General features: G+C 37.0%; 2 protein-coding genes across 10 annotated transcripts; both read left to right on the top strand.

The window, feature by feature from the left end:
* Positions 1-4841: 4841 nt before the first annotated feature.
* LOC141771683 (caspase a-like) lies at positions 4842-13628 on the top strand. Of its 5 annotated transcripts, none has more exons than XM_074642200.1 (8): positions 4842-5098; positions 11371-11655; positions 11790-11941; positions 12140-12316; positions 12413-12650; positions 12786-12941; positions 13089-13198; positions 13324-13628. In XM_074642200.1, exons 1-8 carry the CDS (start codon positions 5092-5094, stop codon positions 13426-13428), a joined length of 1230 nt encoding a protein of 409 aa, XP_074498301.1. In that variant the 5' UTR covers positions 4842-5091; the 3' UTR covers positions 13429-13628. The 5 variants fall into 5 exon arrangements, with proteins under 5 accessions (XP_074498301.1, XP_074498299.1, XP_074498304.1 ...); XM_074642198.1 differs by lacking the exon at positions 4842-5098 and adding an exon at positions 9215-9350 and having other exon boundaries at positions 13324-13502; XM_074642203.1 differs by lacking the exon at positions 4842-5098 and adding an exon at positions 9215-9350 and having other exon boundaries at positions 11838-11941; positions 13324-13501.
* A 1857-nt stretch (positions 13629-15485) lies between these two features.
* Positions 15486-20668, top strand: LOC141771684 (caspase a-like). Of its 5 annotated transcripts, none has more exons than XR_012594753.1 (9): positions 15486-15616; positions 17302-17586; positions 17771-17874; positions 18073-18249; positions 18346-18583; positions 18709-18864; positions 19012-19121; positions 19247-19639; positions 19911-20668. XR_012594753.1 is itself a non-coding variant. In XM_074642204.1 (9 exons), the coding sequence occupies exons 1-9, from the start codon at positions 15610-15612 to the stop codon at positions 19349-19351; spliced, it is 1188 nt and encodes a 395-aa protein (XP_074498305.1). In that variant the 5' UTR covers positions 15486-15609; the 3' UTR covers positions 19352-20668. The 5 variants fall into 5 exon arrangements, 3 of the variants coding, with proteins under 3 accessions (XP_074498305.1, XP_074498306.1, XP_074498307.1); XR_012594754.1 differs by having other exon boundaries at positions 19900-20668; XM_074642204.1 differs by adding an exon at positions 17723-17763 and having other exon boundaries at positions 17806-17874; positions 19247-20668.
* Positions 20669-20732: the final 64 nt, after the last annotated feature.

Genomic DNA, 20732 nt, shown 5'->3' with positions numbered 1-20732 from the left:
GTCACTGCAACAGCCCCACCTCAGCACTCACATATTGTAACAAATAATTACTCATTAGGAACATTAAGAACATCAAACACAGACACATGACTTTGTCGGTGTGCATTTGTCTGACTTAATCTTTACCTTGTTACTTCAGCCAAGGACATTTTGTTTTCACCCGTTTGCCAGTTCTTTCGGGGTCTTTCACAGTGTTCCTGTTGGTTTCTGCATCTTTATGTAACCTAAAAGCACTTTGATAGATTATTTTGTTAAAAAAGGGCTTGAGGAACAGATTTGATAAATTTATGCATCTTTGACCACAAAAAAAAATAAACTGTATAATTGAACATTTGTCTTTTTATACTGTTGAACATTTGTCTTTAATACTCTTCAGTAAAACTTTGATTTTTTTTTTAAATCATAACTATAGAATTATATATGTGGTGTTACGATGAGATGGCTTGTGAAGCAGTGTCTCCTGTCCAATCTCCTGTTATCTTCAAATTTACTAACATATTTGATCCTTGGGGTCAATTTGACCCCAGCAATTTAAACCTCCAAAAAATTATTATAATTAAAATTGTTACCCAAGTTTATGTGTCAGGTACTTTATGTTTGTTTGTTGACTACCTAAATAGCCCTTTAAATAAAATCGAAATCTTCACAGGAACCATATTTTGCCGCCCCCAAAGCGTGGGGAAATATCAAAGTTCTCGTGAGAATGATGTTTCCCCTCCCCCATGTCATGTGAACTATCAATGGTTCTCGCACTACTACAGTTATGGTTATGTTAGGTTAGGACCCTAAAGCTTTTTGAAGATTATAAAGTTGCATGTTATAGTGACCTCAATATCATCCAAAACAAATGTGTGTAAAATGTTGATATTTCTTATATGTTTTATACAGCTAAAACAGCCTGGGGTCAAATTGACCCCAAAGAACACCGATGCGTACAGCATGTGTACAGGACATTGAAAACATATCATCATTTTAATTTTATGTTTACCTAGATGTCCCCATTAAATTAGGAAAAGTCATTAAATATGAAGCAAAAAAAATGATGTCAATCATTTATTTAGAGACATTAAACATTGAATGGGGTCAAATTGACCCCAAAGATAATAGGGACTGTTTGTAACTTTCAGAAATGCTTGTTAACAGCGACACCTGTGGCCGTTAAGTCAACGAAAGTCAGCGTCAGGCTCGCGCTTGCTCGCTCTAAATAGACATGAACGAACATCGATCAACAAAGTGTGGCGACACACGTCAGCTAGAACCACAATATCACTCTTTATTTCACCTGCTTAACAGCAATGTTAGCTGTCTCTCCATGAATCACTGCTGATCCTAGTGTTGGCTTTTCCTGCTGGCTGATGCAGGAAGAGAAACGTTATTGTCTCCCGACAGCGCCCGCAGGGAGACACCGGCACCCGGTCGGAGACGATAACGTTCCTCGCTGCGGAGCCCCGTCACTTCACAAGACACAGAAAAACCTCTGTTGGTCTGGAGGAGCTGCAGCAGTTATTTCTTCACAAACGTCCACTGTACATTCACTAGATATTCTCAGCGCTAAACTAACTCTTCTGCAGTGTGGAGTGAGCGCGCGTTCACGTCTAGAGGTGGAGCGAGACAGCGAGAACGCTGTGTGACTGAAGGCAAGCAGGCAGAGCAGCAGAGACTCCAGCCACACGTGAGCGCGCATATGCGAGCGTGCATGTGTCCCGACCCGGTAGCTTTATACGCTTAAAAAGTTAGTCCCTTTAACCCTTTCAATAAAAAACATATAAGCAATTCTATAACACAAGATGCCTCTTTACTTGTACTTTACTTGAGTATTTCCATTTTATGAAAATGGAAAACTGAGTACAAATATAATATCCATATCATGTGCAATACTACTTTTTACATTCTCATGTGCAATATCACTGTTCATTGTGTGCAATATTAATGTCCAACATGTGCAATATTACTTATTTTTCTGTTTGTTAGCTTACTTTACCTTTTTTATTTTACGTATCTTATCTTATTTACTCACTTTACTAAATGTATCTTACTTAATTGTCATTCTATTAGGCACTGGTGCTAGAAATAGTACTTTTTTTTATTTTATGCACTTGTATTTTATACACTTGAACTTGTTGTAATTCTGTTGTATTTTTGAGCAATCTCTGGCACAAGAATTTCCTTCGGGATTAATAAAGTTCTATCTTATTTTATCTCTCTTATTTTATGCTACTTTATACTTCTACTCCACTACATCTTAGAAGCAAATAATGTACTTTTTACACCACTGGGCTAAATTTATTTGACAGTTTTTCATACCCCTCCTGCCAAGTGTGGTGATTTTTATTGTGCAGTGTTCCCTGTTTTATTACAATAAATACAAACCTATTATATCCTTAAAAATGTTAGAGGAAAATGTTGTTCTTTTGTTTTCTGCACGAGAAAATAGGGGCACACCTCGGATGTTACGCTTCAGCAAGACCGTTTAGGAAAAGCATCTAGAGATGAGCAAAACAATTTTTACTTTTACTAAATCTACTAAATCTTGCTGATAATACTTAGCTACTTGTTTTACTAAGTACGTTTTTTTTTTTAATGCAGGACTTTTATTTGTATTCACAGTATTGTATTAGTACTTTTACTTAAGTAAAGGATCTGAATATTTCTTCCACCACTGGAAGGAAGTGTAGGCCTACTGTAAAACATGGCCAGAGGGTGGCGTCAGAGTAAAGGTCCCGGTGTCCTACAAGAAAAAGGTTGATCATGTTGTGAGGGCCAAGGGCAATAAAAGTTATATGAAAAAATATGTCCTTTAAAGCCCAGACTGTTACAGTAGTGTAAGGTGACATACTAACGCTTCTACCTATTTTGTCATTATACTCATATTATGATGTCACATTATCAATATTGAGGAATTCAGTCAAAAACATAATCTGAAATGATTTTGTCAACATTTCTCATTGTTGACTCCTTCCCACAATGAGTCATCTTGAGGTGCCACAACATGAGTCATGTAATAGACCTTTTTCATCAGCAAACATTTTGACTTGCCATCGAAGAAAAGCAATAGTAACAATAATGATGACTGTTGTATTCAAGGCTACGTTCCAAATCGCGTATGTTTTCTTTTTACTTTTAATACTGCAGCTGCCCTTACAAAGTACGTACTGTTGCATGCAGTATGCATACAATTGGGACACACTACTTCCTCATAACATTGTGTCTTGAACTTTGACCCTCTTGCTAATATATCCAGAGGATTTTGGGTGAGCCAGAAAAGCATGCTGGGTTGCATACTGCAAAATGCAACATTTGACATACTATGTTCTGGGACATACTAAATCTTTTTCTGGCATACTAACTAGTATGGTAGTATGGGTGCTGGAACACACAGCAGGTTTCCTTGTAGTCATGACAGTGAACCAGCATGCACAATAGGCCCTTTTCAAAGCAGCCATCTTGACATGTCATTGCAGGGTAAACACAGGTGTAATAATAACATTTATTATTGCCCTGTTCCATTAAGGTGGACCAGGGCCCTGGTGTTGTGCATGCTGGCTCGCTAGAATGGCTGTGACACTAAATTGAACCAAAAGTAAAAGTCCTTGTTATGCAGAATGGCCCCTGTTATATTATAATGCATAATATATTACTGCTACATTAATATGTAAAGATTAATGTGCTGTAGCTGGTCGAGGTGGAGCTATTTTAAGCATTTAATATGCTTATTGCACAGTTGAATCTGTAACAAAGCATTTTTCGTACCCCCTCCTAACACTGTTTCACTAAATGAGTATAGATAGATAGATAGATAGATAGATAGATAGATAGTAACTTTATTAATCCCGAGGGAAATTCAAGTTTCCAGCATCACAGTTCCATAGTGCAAAAACATGTAAGTAAAAAGGCAGTAAAAAGGTTAATGGTGCAAAGTACAAAGTACAAAAAAATATACCAGATATAAAAATACAAGGAGATGAAGAAAACTGTTAAAACTGAATATAGTGCAGGGTAACAGCTGTGATACACGACTATTAAAAAAGTGAATATAGTGCAGAAGAGACTGTTAAAAAGTGAATATAGTGCAGAACAGACTGTTAAAAGTGAATATAGTGCAGGGTAACTCCAGTAGCTTAGTCTATAAAAGTGCACTGTGTGAGTATGTAGTGGAATAGAAGTATAAAGTAGCATAAAATGGAAACACTCAAGTAAAGTACAAGTAAATGGCATCTTGTGTTATATAATGCTTATATGTTTGTATTGAAAGGGTTAAGTAATAATTTGTACACTGTAAAAAAATAAAGATTTCCGGCAGCAAGGGCGCCAGAAAATGTCTGTTAAAAAACGGAAAAATACTGTCTGTTAATTAACATAAATAAACTGTAAAAAAAACAAAAACAGTAATTATCTTTATATAATTAGCCTTTATTACTTTAATTTTACAAGAAATATTTACTTTTAACATATATTTAAATCTAAGACCAAATCTAAGACCATTTACATATAAATCACAAATGAAACATGTTTTTTTACGTTGCAAAAGCCCAAATTTACATTAACTCTCAGAAGTTATACAAAAAAATCTGTAATTTTACAAGAAATATTTTTAGAATTCCATGAAATCCTTCTTCTAACATAAATTAATTGTTAAAATAGAGTCATAAAACTCTAAAAAAACAGAATAATTATCTTTAAAAATGATAAAGAAAAGCTTAAATACAGATAATTACGATTGTGATTACAAAAAATACTGTAAATCTAAGACCATTTACATATAAATCACAAATGAAACATGTAAACATTTTGAAATACAGACAAAAAATGTAAAATTTCTTGATAAAAACTGTAAAAAAAACTGTTTTTTTGTGTGGAAGACAATACAGCCCACACCATCAGATCATGACTCTAACCTCTCATCTGGCCAATATCTGGACCTTCCAGATGTTTCCGTGTTGTTTTAGGCAGCCTATAACAGTAATAGTTACGCAATAGGTTGCCTGACACGAACATCTCCAGGCAAAGCTTTTACGCAGGGAGGAGTCAACATTAGTGAATGAAAACTCGTTGAACTTTCTATACGATTCTGTGACCCAAGGTGTGTGAGTGATGGCAGGTAAGAGGAGGATTTGTGGTCTAAAATGCACTTTGTAAGCAACCCTACAGGCATAACTCATGTTGTAAATAGGCGGTGATTAAATACTGGCGCGCGTAAAAGGTAATATATGGGTATATGGAGACCTTCTATATGGAAAGAAGGATAGGATTTACTTTATTTGATCTAATACTGGCATTATTTGCAATAGACTACAGAGGATTACATATAAATTCACGTGGCGAGTAAAACAAATTGCATGTTCAAAACCAAGTTGATCTTTGCGGCTACCTGGGCGTTTCCATATTAAGCACACAGCTGCAGGACCTCAAACCAGTACAAAGCAATAAGGAAACAAACTATTCAGAATTTAAAATGGCAATCCTCCAATGTCAGTCAGACAAATATCAGCAGAGATTCACGTTCACTCAATACATGATATGATATTAAGTCAAATGGTATTGATATTGTAGGGAAATTGCCTGCATTTTAATGTGTTTTTTTTTGGCAGTGTGGTTTCACTTTGACTGGCTTGTTGCTCCACTTCGCCTCATTTCAAACAAGTTGCATCCTGTTTATCAAGAAAACGAAAACAGATTCACACTGTTAAGAATCTCCCAGTAAAATAACAGTAAAGAACTGGCAGCAGGGTTGCCTTTATGTTACTGTAACATTATTATACTGTCGCTGAAATGTACAGCTTTGTACTGTTAATGAAAAATACAGTTTGAATTGTTTTTTTTTAACTAATTTCACAGTATTTTACAGTTAATTTACTGTTTAAAGATACATTATATAGCTGTTTTTCACCTTTATTTTACATTATCTTACTGATAATGCAGTATTTAGGTTGTATTTGTTACATACATTTTAATAAACATTATTTTTTGCCTATAGATGAATAGACTTAGCAGGTTACAGACATAGGAATAGTCACACTAAATACAATTAAAGGCACTTGTTAGGAAAAAGGCTATAATAGACTTGTTTACATTTTTCCCAAAATGTCTGTCTCTAGCTGGCTACAAGCACAGAATGCAAACCAGAACAACATGTGAGTGAAGAACAGAGCTAATTCACTGATTCTACAATCATGTACAATGTACAAGCCTCACATGAGCAGATCAGGTCCCAGAATTAAAACAATACTGCATGAAACTGTTGCTGATGATACTTTAGACAGTTGATCAGCAGTAAAGTGAGTTTTTTTAAGAATGCATTATAGTTCAGTTAAAAAACAGCCTATGAGCGTAATTTAACAGTTTTTTTTTTTGTATTAACAGTAAAGCACTGTTTTTAGCATTAACAGGTTAATACTGTTGAACTCCTGCTGTAAATTAACAGCAATTGTTTACAGTATCTTTAATACTGTAGATACTGAATGTTCTAAGTTTTACTGCAGTAGAATTTTGCAGGACTTTTACGTGTAATGGAGTATTTTTACTGAATATTGCAACATATACTTTAGTAAAGGTTGAGTAGCCTACTCCTAATTCCACCACTAACACTTTTTCTTTAGTGATACAGTGTAACCAACCATCCGTATTAAATTCATGGCATTTTATAGTTTTCTACTTAAGGCCTCCAGACACCCTTTGTAAATATTTTTAATGTGATATTCATCTTTAGACCTTTAAACACCTTTAGTGTAGATAAGGATGTCTTGTTCATCTTTACCTTCCCTTGAATAACCTAAATTTAAGATGTATAATTTCCATGTTTTATATTCTTGCATCTAGATAAGCAGCTTGCCAGTGTGAGGAGGATGTTTGTGGAAAAGGCGTCGAAAGAACTGATTAAGCAGCTCCTTGATGACCTTCTAGACGATGGTGTCTTGAATGACGGCCAGAAAGACTCAATACTTGAGGATAACAGTAGCACAGCAGACAAAGCTCGCAGTCTCATTGACATGGTGAAGATGAAAGGAGACGAAGCCAGCAGGAGGATGATCTCTCACCTTTACATCAGAGACCCGCCACTTTACTCCATCTTGGGTCTGTCCTCTGGGTAACGTGTTTAGGTGAGCTGGCATATCAGTGGAGCTGGTCAACATTTAAAAGCTTTATCCTAATTTTATTCAAGTTTTGTGACAAACTAATGTTGTACCTTGATGCTGTCATGTTCACATGTATGACAGACAAATAGAGAAGGGAACATTTTATCCTATTTTTGCCATTATTTAATATTTTTCTTACTGTCAACGAAACCCATGAAATGACCAAAACCAACAAAGCAGTCTGTTTCTCAATACTTTCTGTTTCTGAGGACGTGAATTGTGACTAACTTGGATCAAACATATACTTTCATTTAAAGGAAGGCTCAGTCATTTCCTGAAACAGCTGGGCGCTGCAGTTTTCAGTATATGTTACTCAAAACAGGAGTATATAGTACATTTTGTAAGAGACTATTTTCAACTGCAGATTAATAAAGATATAGTATTTACAGTGTATGTGGGATTGACTCAAAATAAACTACAGCGCTCATGTTTATTGCAATGAAGGAAAACATCCCCTAGTGCAGCTTTGTGGCTCATCGATGTGTTTTAACATTTTTTTTTGACAACAATGGAGTTCTATGGCTTATTATAAGATATCGTTGACAATTAAAAAAAACATAGAATATCGCCAGCACAGAGAAAACCATCATTTTGAACAGCAGTCTGATGGCAGTGATGTTGTTTTACTGTTTGCAGCTACAGTGTCTCAAGAGGAGCAGAACAGGCCATCCACACTCATCCCTACTGCTGATGCATTGCGGACAAAGAAAATGAGGATGTCCATCATTCATTATCAAGAAGTTTCTGAAGACATATTAGATGTGTCTGTATAATGTAAAAAAAAGAGTAAATTTTAACTGCAAAATATTCCATTGAGCTGTCTCTTGTCCCATCACGAGGTGCATTCATAAACTTCTAATCACTTAATGCCTTAAATTCAAAATCTACGTATATATAATAATGAACTTTATATTCTTGTGTTTTTAGAAAATGTGATATTTAAAAACATTTTTTAGCATCAGAGTGGGTAGAGAAAAGCTGCAGACAAGTCTGTGAAGTTGATCAGTGACACCTTGTATTGTAAATGACTCATTACAAAATGATATAAACTTTTAACTGTGTTGTTTTATTTGATCTATTTGCCATGTAAACATCAGGGATTATGGAACATCTGCGTGTGTCACAAATAAAACTTCCTTGCAGCTTCTAAGACTATATACAATAATATATCTTGTACTGTGACAAATTGTATCTGTTCATTGTAATACTGACAAGGGAGACTATATAACGGGTTTTAAATGTTATTTCTCACATACTGGTAAAAAAACAACAACATAAAATCCTTCATAAACTGCAGCAGCACAGATGTTGTCTACATGCTGGAGATGTCTCTGTGATCTGGTTTATGTTGGACAAACTAAAAAGATTCCCATATCTGAACACAAAACTGCAATAGGCCCCACCTGTTCAACCAACAATAATTGTACCTGTTGTAGAATAGAATAGAATAGAAAGCTTTATTGTCATTGTATTAAATACAACGAGATTCACAGTTGCCACTTCTGATCAGTGCTTTAAGACAAATACTTGACAAGACTAAACGAGGCAGATAAAACATATAACAGGTAAAACACACACACACACACACAGTTATAAAGCAAATAAAACAGGTAAAGTAGATGTAATAAATAAATATAAACAGAAGTGTTACACTAGAAGTATAAAAATATAAAAATAGATGTATTGTAAACAGAGGTAATTGCACTTGTAAAATAGGTAGAGTAGATGTAATAAATAAAATGTAAACAAAGTTGCACTTGAAATGTATATTGCATCAAGGATATATTGCACAGATAGAGGTACTCACATTCAGTGTATTAATATTGCAGAGATTCGTGTATTTCTGTGAATACATGAATCTGTGAATACATGAATCTGTGAATACATGAATCTGTATACATCTGTATACATGAATCTATTATTTTTTATATTACTATTTCAAATATGGTTTAATATCACAAAGATGTGCAGATGATGGCTGCTAGCCTGCAGCAGTCATACAGACCGTTAGCTCTGTTCGTATCCATACTGGCTGTTTGTCATAAAGCAGGAAACATCGTTATCATCTCAACCAGTGGGTCACGCCTAAGCATCGGCATTACGCACCAGTCTCTGCGCACAGGTTGATAAAAACTGGGGAGATTTCACTTGTAACCTGCAGACTTCAGTTCTCTCTCTCTTCAACACACCTGTGACTCGAGATTTGAGGAATGGCAGGTAAGAGTTCAGGGTCTAAATGCGCTTTACAAGTAACCATACCACTTTACCACAATGCGTAAATCTACGTGAGCTGAAGTAGTCTGTGCTGTGAGGGCGATGAGGAGGAGAGATGTTAAAAACATTATTCTCCTTTTGTTTTGCAAAGTCTGTCAAAAAAAAAAAAGTTTTTATAATTCTGTATATTGTTGTGTGTGCCACGTATTTAGTTTCACTTTGCTGGCGATAATATGATGGCTTTCACAATTTCAATCTACAAGCTTTTTGCATAAGATAAACTTTTGTTAAAATGACAAAGTGATATGTTTTACATTACTTTCATAGCTGGCTCAGTGTCTGTCCAGTGTTTTGTTCGGAACAAGTTGGCAAACTATAAAGTGAAGTAAGGAAACCGTGGTTGTAGCTGGGAGTGGCTTCTTCACTACTCTGTGTGAAGAGGAAGGGCAATAAGCTTTTACTCACAGTTTAGCCTTTTATGGTAGTGGAGCTCAACTACTAGAAAGCATATGGAAATATTCAAAACATATAGATGTATGGTAATACTTCACAACAAGGGTACATACACATGCTTAAAGCAGCAGTGGGTAGAATCGGTGCAAATCTGATTTAAATATTTTTCTAACATTGATCGAAATGAGAAAGTTTGTGACCCGGCCGCCATGTTGAGATCAGTTGAGGAAAAACCAAGCACCGCCCACCAGCCGGAGCAAACTTTCTCATTTTACAGCTAAACAGTACACTACAAGATGTTTCTGAAAACATTTTACATGAGAAATACCACTTTATAGACTGCACATATGCACATACTACATTTATTTATTGCACAAACTACATTTATTTATTTATTGACGGACTGTACACTCAACTACTAGCTCAACTACTAGAAAGCATATGGAAATATTCAAAACATATAGATGTATGGTAATACTTCCCAACAAGGGTACATACACATGGTAAAGCAGCAGTGGGTAGAATCGGTGCAAATCTGATTTAAAAGTTATTTTTATAAAACGGTCGCTATATCCTGACAGTAGTGCATGAGACAGGTAATCTGAAAATAAATCATGTGCCTCTGTTTCCTCCGGTGCTCCTAATGACATCTGCAAGATTTCACAGACCGGAGGAAAACAACCAATCAGAGCATAGCTGGAGCCTTGCCGTCTCTGAGCAGCTGTCAATCACTCATGTACTTTGATCAAAATGAGAAAGTTTGTGACCCGGCCGCCATGTTGAGATCAGTTGAGGAAATATGAAGCACCGCCCACCAGCCGGAGCAAACTTTCTCATTTTACAGCTAAACAGTACACTACAAGATGTTTCTGAAAACATTTTACATGAGAAATAGGCATTACAGTAACAGAATAGTTTGCGAGTGATTGACAGCTGACTCCGTTGAATAAACAGCCAATAGGAATGCTCTCTCTCTGAAATGACCTGTGATTGGCCGAAGTCTCCCGTCACGGGCTAGATTTTATAAAGCGTGAAAACAGAGCCATGAGGAGGAGCAGCAAGTATCTCTCAGAGCACTTGAATTACCATCTGCTGCAAGGTTATTATCTCATTTTTGCCCAATGATGCCCAAAAATATTCTGCCTACTGCAGGTTTAAGTAATGCACAATGCAGGAAGTATCATGAATTCCTGTAACTCACTATTTAGAAATGTGAAACTAATATATGCTTAGTTAACATTTAATGGATTATCAACTAATAATTTTTAGTTGCTAAAACCTTTTTATACACTCAGTTGCCAGTTAATTTGGTACACCTAGCTAAAACTAATGCAGTCTACAGTCCTGCAATAAATCAAACTTCATTAATGTTGTAATGGTCACTTTTTGTAGTTTGTGGTGTTGTTGAATTGTATTGCCTTATACTCACAGGTGTCTCTATTTTTTGTCCACCCCATTTATATCAATGAGGGTATGCTACATAACATATATTTGTAATGTCTTATTCAATGTTAGTACCTCTGTTGAAATAAAACATTTTGAGTTGTGTGATTTATATTGCCTCTTCTAGGTAAGGAGCTTGCCAGAGTGAGGAGTAAGTTTGTGGAAAAGGTGTCGAACCCACTGCTTAAGGATCTCCTGGACGACCTTTTACACGATGGTGTCTTGAATGACGGCCAGAAAGACTCGATACTTGAGGAGAACACTAACAGAGCAGACAAAGCTCGCAGTCTCATTGACACGGTGAAGAGGAAAGGAGACGAAGCCAGCAGGAAGATGATCGCTCACCTTCACAGCAGAGACCTGATGCTTTACTCTGAACTGGGTCTGACCTGTGGTGAACCTGCTCAGCCAGGTAAGCTGACATATTTCACCTATATTCTTTTTTTTTTGATTCAACTAATATTATATTTTGACACTGTCATGAATACAGGTTTATACGCAAAGAGAAGTACATTGTTTTGAATAGAAATGTTTTGCTGTTCCCAGCTGCAGAGCCACAGATGAAAGCTGCAGAGCCACAGATGAAAGCTGCAGGGCCACAGATGAAAGCTGCAGGGCCACAGATGAAACAGGAATGGTCCACCGTGCTCCTCCCTACCCCCAAGGAATTCTGGGAGAAGAAACTGAATGATAGCGAAGTTAGTCATGCCTACTGTAAAAGCCATATAAAGAGTATTAAGTTAGTTCCTGTACATCTCAGTTTTCCTCACCTCGATAGAAAGGTGTTGTTTAACAAGTAGTAAAATATAGTTTTCTTAATAAAGTCTACAATGTGTATATTTCCAGATATAAGGTACATTTTCATTATACTTTTTTCCTTTAAATTTGTTTTTCAGGTTTACCCAGCGGCCGAAAAATCCATTAGGAATCGTGTGGCCCTGCTAATCACTAATATAACGTTTACTGATAAGAGATCAAACAGAAATGGAGCTGAGAAGGACGAGGAGGACATGGAGAAACTGCTCACAGGTCTGGGATACGAGGTGGTGAAATACACAAACCTCACAGGAAAGGTACTTTTATAAAAAGGGAAATAAAAACAAACACATTTATCGTGTGGCTGATTTAGTGATACAGTAACTGATGTCTGCCTTTTTGTGTTCTTACAGGAAATTGACGATGCTGTAATTCGGTTCTCTAAACATCCGAAACTCAGAGAGACAGACAGTGTGGTGGTGGTTATCATGTCTCACGGGAAACTCGGAGCTGTCCTCGGTATCAACTGGACAAAGGAGAAATCTGATGATGTGTTCCCCATCAATAACCTTCACAAACACTTGGGCACAGAGAACTGCCCAGCGCTGCTGCACAAACCCAAGATCATCATCATCCAGGCCTGCAGAGGAGGTGATCCCAATCTATTCTCACAGATACAACAAACATCAACATGAATTAATTCAGGAGTTTGCTAATGATTTGTTTGTTCTCTTTAAGTGAGCGAGGCTCTCATGCACTGTATTAAAAGTCTGACATGTGTTTCAGAGGACAAAGGATCAGTGCTTGTTAAAGATGGTGCAGACCAAGATGTGGCCTGTGATGATGTGCTACAGCCAGATGACATGGACGACATTGAGGATGATGCTTTGGAATTTGTAAACAAAGAGAAAGACTTCATTTCTCTTCTTTCCTGCACCCCTGGTTAGTTAACTTCGATGTTTATCAGAATTTATTATATAGCTCATAACACAATGCAGATTAACATCATTAATCTGCATTGAAAACAGCTAAGAATAGTTACTTCATGTAATAAAACCAAAATATATTTTCTGTATGTTTTTCTTCCAGATACCGTCTCATATAGAGATACGGTTAATGGGTCTTTACTCATCCAGTACATCGTTGATGTATTTTTCACCTTCGCACACAAGGAAGAGATTGAGAAACTTTTCAAAAAAGTAAGTGGAAAGTAATTTCAGTTTGTGAGGCAACAACACCACATAATCAGCAGTAAAGATGATGCTCTTATTGTATTAGTCTTAGTCTTGCTTAATTTCATACACTGTTTGTTTCAACCACACAGGTCATGCGACGCTTTGAAGATTTTTCCATTGAATACAGAAGACAGATGCCGACCAAAGACAGAGTCACTCTGACAAAGGACTTCTACTTCTTTCCAGGCATCTGAGGCAGGATTCACTGTTCACAGACTGCAAATAGACGCAAAACAACTGCAAAGAGATGCAAAACGACTGCAAAGAGATGCAAAATGACTGCAAAGCAACGCAAAGCGACTGTAAAGAGACGCAGAGCAACTGCAAAGAGACGCAAAACGACTGCAAAGAGACAGAAAGTGACTGCAAAGAGACCTAAAACGACTGAAGAGAGAGAAAGTGACAGCAAAAAGACGCACACCAACTGTAGAGAGACACAAAACGATTGCAAAGAGAGATGCAAAATTACTGCAAAGGAACGCAAAATGCCTGCAGAGATGCAGAAAACTGCAAAGAGACGTAAAACGACTGTAAAGAGACGCAAAATGACTACAAAGATACGGCTACGTTGTTCACAGTCGCTTTGTATCTCTTCCAGTCTTGGTGTTTTGCCCTTTTGTAGTAGGGTTGGGGGGCTTTACTATGTCTGTGTCCAGGGGGCCCATGTCACATAATCCTTCCATGATGAAAACTACTATAAATACTATAAAACATTCATATTTTTGATATATGTATAATTAACAGTGTGTAAGCCTTTGAATTAATGGAACATAGACATTTTTATTAACTTGTATTCAACAGTTTGCTTTCTCATCGACGTCATGCAACTAGTCAACAGGATATTGAATGATTGCCTGCACCGGGCTCTTAGTTCTTCCACCAAATTTTAAAACATACCTGCCTGCAAATGTATGAAATCAAGTTGATTTTCTTCATACGGCCAAGGCAACATGTAAAATGTGAAACGTTTATCATCTATTTTTATCTATTTTTTAACTTCTTAAAACCTATAAGACCCCAGACAACACTGCCATTAACTCAGACACAGTGCGCCGTATTAATCATCAGTACTCTTGATCAAAAGAAGCCAAAAATGTATATAAATTATATACTATTGTTCTATTTAAATTACAATTAATTTTCCTAATTTCTTGCTATTCAAAAGAAGTGGTGGCATTTATTAAACAGGGACTATGATGTACAGCACTTTGGTCAACTTTTGTTGTTTTTAAATGTGCTTTATAAATAAATTTGGATTGGATATATATTTTTAACTGTGTTGTTTTATTTGACCTATTTGCCATCTGTTCATTGTAATACTGACAGGGAGACTATATAACGGGTTTTAAATGTTATTTTTTCACTACTGGTAAATAAAAAATGCATCATAAAATCCTTCATAAACTGCAGCAGCACAGATGTTGTCTACATGCTGGAGATGTCTCTGTGATCTGGTTTATGTTGGACAAACTAAAAAGATTCCCATATCTGAACACAAAACTGCAATAGGCCCTACCTGTTCAACCAACGATAATTGTACCTGTTGTAGGTTGACTATATACTCAATGTGTTTGACTTTTTGTTAATCTGTTTACACTGTTAAATGTCCCTTTTTTCCTTCGAAGTTTGCTGTCTATGAGCTGAGAGGTGCCTGATTTAACCGCATGCTGATGGAAGATGCACAGATAATAACCCTGTTTCAATGTGTTCATCACTATCTGCCTTTAAACATGCACTATCTGCAACCATCTTGGACTCTAACCACTGACACACTTTACACTTATTTTACACTATACATCCTACATACCACTTTATAGACTGCACATATGCACATACTACATTTATTTATTGCACAAACTACATTTATTTATTTATTGACGGACTGTATACACTATGTTCACCCATTCACTCTGTATCTTTTATATCTCTATTGTTTTTATAATTTTTTGTATACCTTTATACCTCTCCTGTGATTCACTCTGTTTGCTGATGTTGCTGTTTTGCCGCCTGAATTTCACTCCGGGGATTAATAAAGGTTCATCTTATCTTATCTTATCTTATGTTAGAGTCTCAACTATTTCAAATATGGTTTAATATCACAAAGATGTGCAGATGATGGCTGCTAGCCTGCAGCAGTCATACAGACCTTTAGCTCTGTACGTATAGTAGCCATACTGGCAAAATAAAGTAGGTGAGGCTGTTTGTCATAAAGCAGGAAACATCGTTATCATCTCAACCAGTGGGTCACGCATACGCATCGGCATTACGCACCAGTCTCTGCGCACAGGTTGATAAATACTGGGGAGATTTCACTTGTAACCTGCAGACTTCAGTTCTCTCTCTCTTCAACACACCTGTGACTCGAGATTTGAGGAATGGCAGGTAAGAGTTCAGGGTCTAAATGCGCTTTACAAGTAACCATACCACTTTACCACCATGCGTAAATCTACGTGAGCTGAAGTAGTCTGTGCTGTGAGGGCGATGAGGAGGAGAGATGTTAAAAACATTATTCTCCTTTTGTTTTGCAAAGTCTGTCAAAAAAAAAAAAAAATTATAATTCTGTATATTGTTGTGTGTGCCACGTATTTAGTATCACTTTGCTGGCGCTCATGCCCGCTCATGTTTTCTGTTGTTAAATCCATTTAGATGTAAAAGATAATATGATGGCTTTCACAATTTCTATCTACAAGCTTTTTGCATAAGATAAACTTTTGTTAAAATGACAAAGTGATATGTTTTACATTACTTTCATAGCTGGCTCAGTGTCTGTCCAGTGTTTTGTTCGGAACAAGTTGGCAAACTATAAAGTGAAGTAAGGAAACCGTGGTTGTAGCTGGGAGTGGCTTCTTCACTACTCTGTGTGAAGAGGAAGGGCAATACGCTTTTACTCACAGTTTAGCCTTTTATGGTGTAGTGGAGCTCAACTACTAGAAAGCATATGGAAATATTCAAAACATATAGATGTATGGTAATACTTCACAACAAGGGTACATACATGTGCTTAAAGCAGCAGTGGGTAGAATCGGTGCAAATCTGATTTAAAAGTTATTTTTATAAAACGGTCGCTATATCCTGACAGTAGTGCATGAGACAGGTAATCTGAAAATAAATCATGTGCCTCTGTGTCCTCCGGTGCTCCTAATGACATCTGCAAGATTTCACAGACCGGAGGAAAACAACCAATCAGAGCATAGCTGGAGCCTTGCCGTCTCTGAGCAGCTGTCAATCACTCATGTACTTTGATCAAAATGAGAAAGTTTGTGACCCGGCCGCCATGTTGAGATCAGTTGAGGAAATATGAAGCACCGCCCACCAGCCGGAGCAAACTTTCTCATTTTACAGCTAAACAGTACACTACAAGATGTTTCTGAAAACATTTTACATGAGAAATAGGCATTACAGTAACAGAATAGTTTGCGAGTGATTGACAGCTGACTCCGTTGAATAAACAGCCAATAGGAACGCTCTCTCTCTGAAATGACCTGTGATTGGCCGAAGTCTCCCGTCACGGGCTAGATTTTTTAAAGCGTGAAAACAGAGCCATGAGGAGGAGCAGCAAGTATCTCTCAGAGCACTTGAATTACCATCTGCTGCAAGGTTATTATCTCATTTTTGCCCAATGATGCCCAAAAATATTCTGCCTACTGCAGGTTTAAGTAATGTACAATGCAGGAAGTATCATGAATTCCTGTAACTCACTATTTAGAAATGTGAAACTAATATATGCTTAGTTAACACTTAATGGATTATCAACTAATCATTTCTAGTTGCTAAAACCTTTTTATACACTCAGTTGTCAGTTAATGTGGTACACCTAGCTAAAACTAATGCAGTCTACAGTCCTGCAATAAATCAAACTTCATTAATGTTGTAATGGTCACTTTGTAGTTTATGGTGCTGTTGAATTGTATTGCCTTATACTCACAGGTGTCTCTATTTTTTTGTCCACCCCATTTATATCAATGAGGGTATGCTACATAACATATATTTTTAATGTCTTATTCAATGTTAGTACCTCTGTTGAAATAAAACATTTTGAGTTGTGTGATTTATATTGCCTCTTCTAGGTAAGGAGCTTGCCAGAGTGAGGAGTAAGTTTGTGGAAAAGGCGTCGAACTCACTGCTTAAGGATCTCCTGGACGACCTTTTAGACGATGGTGTCTTGAATGACGGCCAGAAAGACTCGATACTTGAGGAGAACAGTAACAGAGCAGACAAAGCTCGCAGTCTCATTGACACGGTGAAGAGGAAAGGAGACGAAGCCAGCAGGAAGATGATCGCTCACCTTCACAGCAGAGACCTGATGCTTTACTCTGAACTGGGTCTGACCTGTGGTGAACCTGCTCAGCCAGGTAAGCTGACATATTTCACCTATATTCTTTTTTTTTTTTGATTCAACTAATATTATATTTTGACACTGTCATGAATACAGGTTTATACGCAAAGAGAAGTACATTGTTTTGAATAGAAATGTTTTGCTGTTCCCAGCTGCAGAGCCACAGATGAAAGCTGCAGAGCCACAGATGAAAGGTGGAGGGCAACAGATGAAAGGTGGAGGGCAACAGATGAAACAGGAATGGTCCACCGTGCTCCTCCCTACCCCCAAGGAATTCTGGGAGAAGAAACTGAATGATAGCGAAGTTAGTCATGCCTACTGTAAAAGCCATATAAAGAGTATTAAGTTAGTTCCTGTACATCTCAGTTTACCTCACCTCGATAGAAAGGTGTTGTTTAACAAGTAGCAAAATATAGTTTTCTTAATAAAGTCTACAATGTGTATATTTCCAGATATAAGGTACATTTTCGTTATACTTTTTTTCTTCAAATTTGTTTTTCAGGTTTACGCTGCGGCCGAAAAATCCATTAGGAATCGTGTGGCCCTGCTAATCACTAATATAACGTTTACTGATAAGAGATTTAACAGAAATGGAGCTGAGAAGGACGAGGAGGACATGGAGAAACTGCTCACAGGTCTGGGATACGAGGTGGTGAAATACACAAACCTCACAGGAAAGGTACTTTTATAAAAAGGGAAATAAAAACAAACACATTTTTTGTGTGGCTGATTTAGTGATACAGTAACTGATGTCTGCCTTTTTGTGTTCTTACAGGAAATTGACGATGCTGTAATTCGGTTCTCTAAACTTCCGAAACTCAGAGAGACAGACAGTGTGGTGGTGGTTATCATGTCTCACGGGAAACTCGGAGCTGTCCTCGGTGTCAACTGGACAAAGGAGAAATCTGATGATGAGTTCCCCATCAATAACCTTTACGAACACTTGGGCACAAAGAACTGTCCAGCGCTGATGGACAAACCCAAGATCATCATCATCCAGGCCTGCAGAGGAGGTGATCCCAATCTATTCTCACAGATACAACAAACATCAACATGAATTAATTTAGGAGTTTGCAAATTATTTGTGTGTTGAGCGAGGCTCTCATGCACTGTATTAAAAGTCTGACATGTGTTTCAGAGGACAAAGGATCAGTGCTTGTTAAAGATGGTGCAGACCAAGATGTGGCCTGTGATGATGCGCTACAGCCAGATGACATGGACGACATTGAGGATGATGCTTTTCAATATGCCATCAAAGAAAAAGACTTCATTTCTCTTCTTTCCTGCACCCCTGGTTAGTTAACTTCAATGTTTATCAGAACTTATTATATAGCTCATAACACATTGCAGATTAATATCATTAATCTGCATTGAAAACAGCTAAGAATAGTTACTTTATGTAATTAAAAAAATATATATTTCCTGTATGTTTTTCTTCCAGATACCGTCTCATATAGACAAAGGGTTAATGGGTCTTTTCTCATCCAGTACATCGTTGATGTATTTTCCACCTTCGCACATGAGCAAGACATTGAGAAACTTTTCAAAAAAGTAAGTGGAAAGTAATATCAGTTTGTGAGGCAACAACACCACATAATCAGCAGTAAAGATGATGCTCTTGTTGTATTAGTCTTAGTCTTGCTTAATTTCATACAATGTTTGTTTCAACCACACAGGTCATGCGACGCTTTGAAGATTTTTCCATTGAATACAGAAGACAGATGCCGACCAAAGACAGAGTCACTCTGACGAAGGACTTCTACTTCTTTCCAGGCATCTGAGGCAGGATTCACTGTTGTTTAACACAGACTTGTAGCCGCCTTTCATATGGTGCTTGCAATTGAGGTACTACTTGGTGAATAGATGAAACTTATGGATGAATTACTGAATGGGCCTACCGGGCACAGGCCTAGGGGACCAATGGACAGAGAAAAGTGATGCAAAGAGAGGTAAAGAGACACAAACAGTCTGCAAAGAAACGCAAAGCGACTGCAAAGAGATGCAGAGCGACTGCAAAGAGACGCAAAATGACTGTAAAGAGACGTAAAAGGACTGTAAAGAGACAGAAAGTGACTGCAAAGAGACGTGAAACAACTGCAAAGAGACGCAAAACGACTGCAAAGAGACAGAAAGTGACTGCAAGGAGACGTGAAACAACTGCAAAGAGAGGCAAAACGACTACAAAGAGACAGAAAGTAACTGCAAAGAGACAGAAAGCGACAGCAAAAAGACGCAAACCGACTGTAAAGAGACAAAACGATTGCAAAGAGATGCATAATTACTGCAAAGGAACGCAAAGCGACTGCAAAGAGACGTAAAATGACTGCAGAGACGCGGAAGACTGCAAAGAGACGTAAAACGACTGTAAAGAGACGCAAAATGACTACAAAGATACGGCTGCGTTGTTCACAGTCGTTTTGTATCTCTTCCAGTCTTGGTGTTTTGCCCTTTTGTAGTAGGGGTGGGGAGCTTTACTATGTCTGTGTCCAGGGGGCCCATGTCACATAATCCTTCCATGATGAAAACTACTATAAATACTATAAAACATTCATATTTTTGATATATGTATAATTAACAGTGTGTAAGCCTTTGAATTAATGGAACATAGACATTTTTATTAACTTGTATTCAACAGTTTGCTTTCTCATCGATGTCATGAAACTAGTCAACAGGATATTGAATGATTGCCTGCACCGGGCTCTTAGTTCTTCCACCAAATTTTAAAACATACCTGCCTTCAAATGTATGAAATCAGGTTGATTTTCTTCATACGGCCAAGGCAACATGTAAAATGTGAAACGTTTATTATCTATTTTTATGTATTTTTGAACTTCTTAAAACCTATAAGACCCCAGACAACACTGCCATTAACTCAGACACAGTGTGCCGTATTAATCATCAGTACTCTTGATCAAAATAAGCCAAAAATGTATATAAATTATATTCTATTGTTCTATTTAAAATACAATTGATTTCCTAATTTCTTGCCATTTAAAACAAGTGGTGGCATTTATTAAACAGGGACTATAATGTACAGCACATTGATCAACTTTTGTTGTTTTTAAATGTGCTTTATAAATAAATTTGGATTGGATATATATTTTTAACTGTGTTGTTTTATTTGAATAATTTTAATTTTGAACAGATTTGCTATCTGTTCAA

The sequence above is a fragment of the Sebastes fasciatus genome, chromosome 7 (assembly GCF_043250625.1).
Source record: "Sebastes fasciatus isolate fSebFas1 chromosome 7, fSebFas1.pri, whole genome shotgun sequence".
Lineage (NCBI taxonomy): Eukaryota > Metazoa > Chordata > Actinopteri > Perciformes > Sebastidae > Sebastes > Sebastes fasciatus.
The sequence above is the reverse complement of the archived record's forward strand: the minus strand, read 5'-3'. Positions and strand labels throughout refer to the sequence as shown.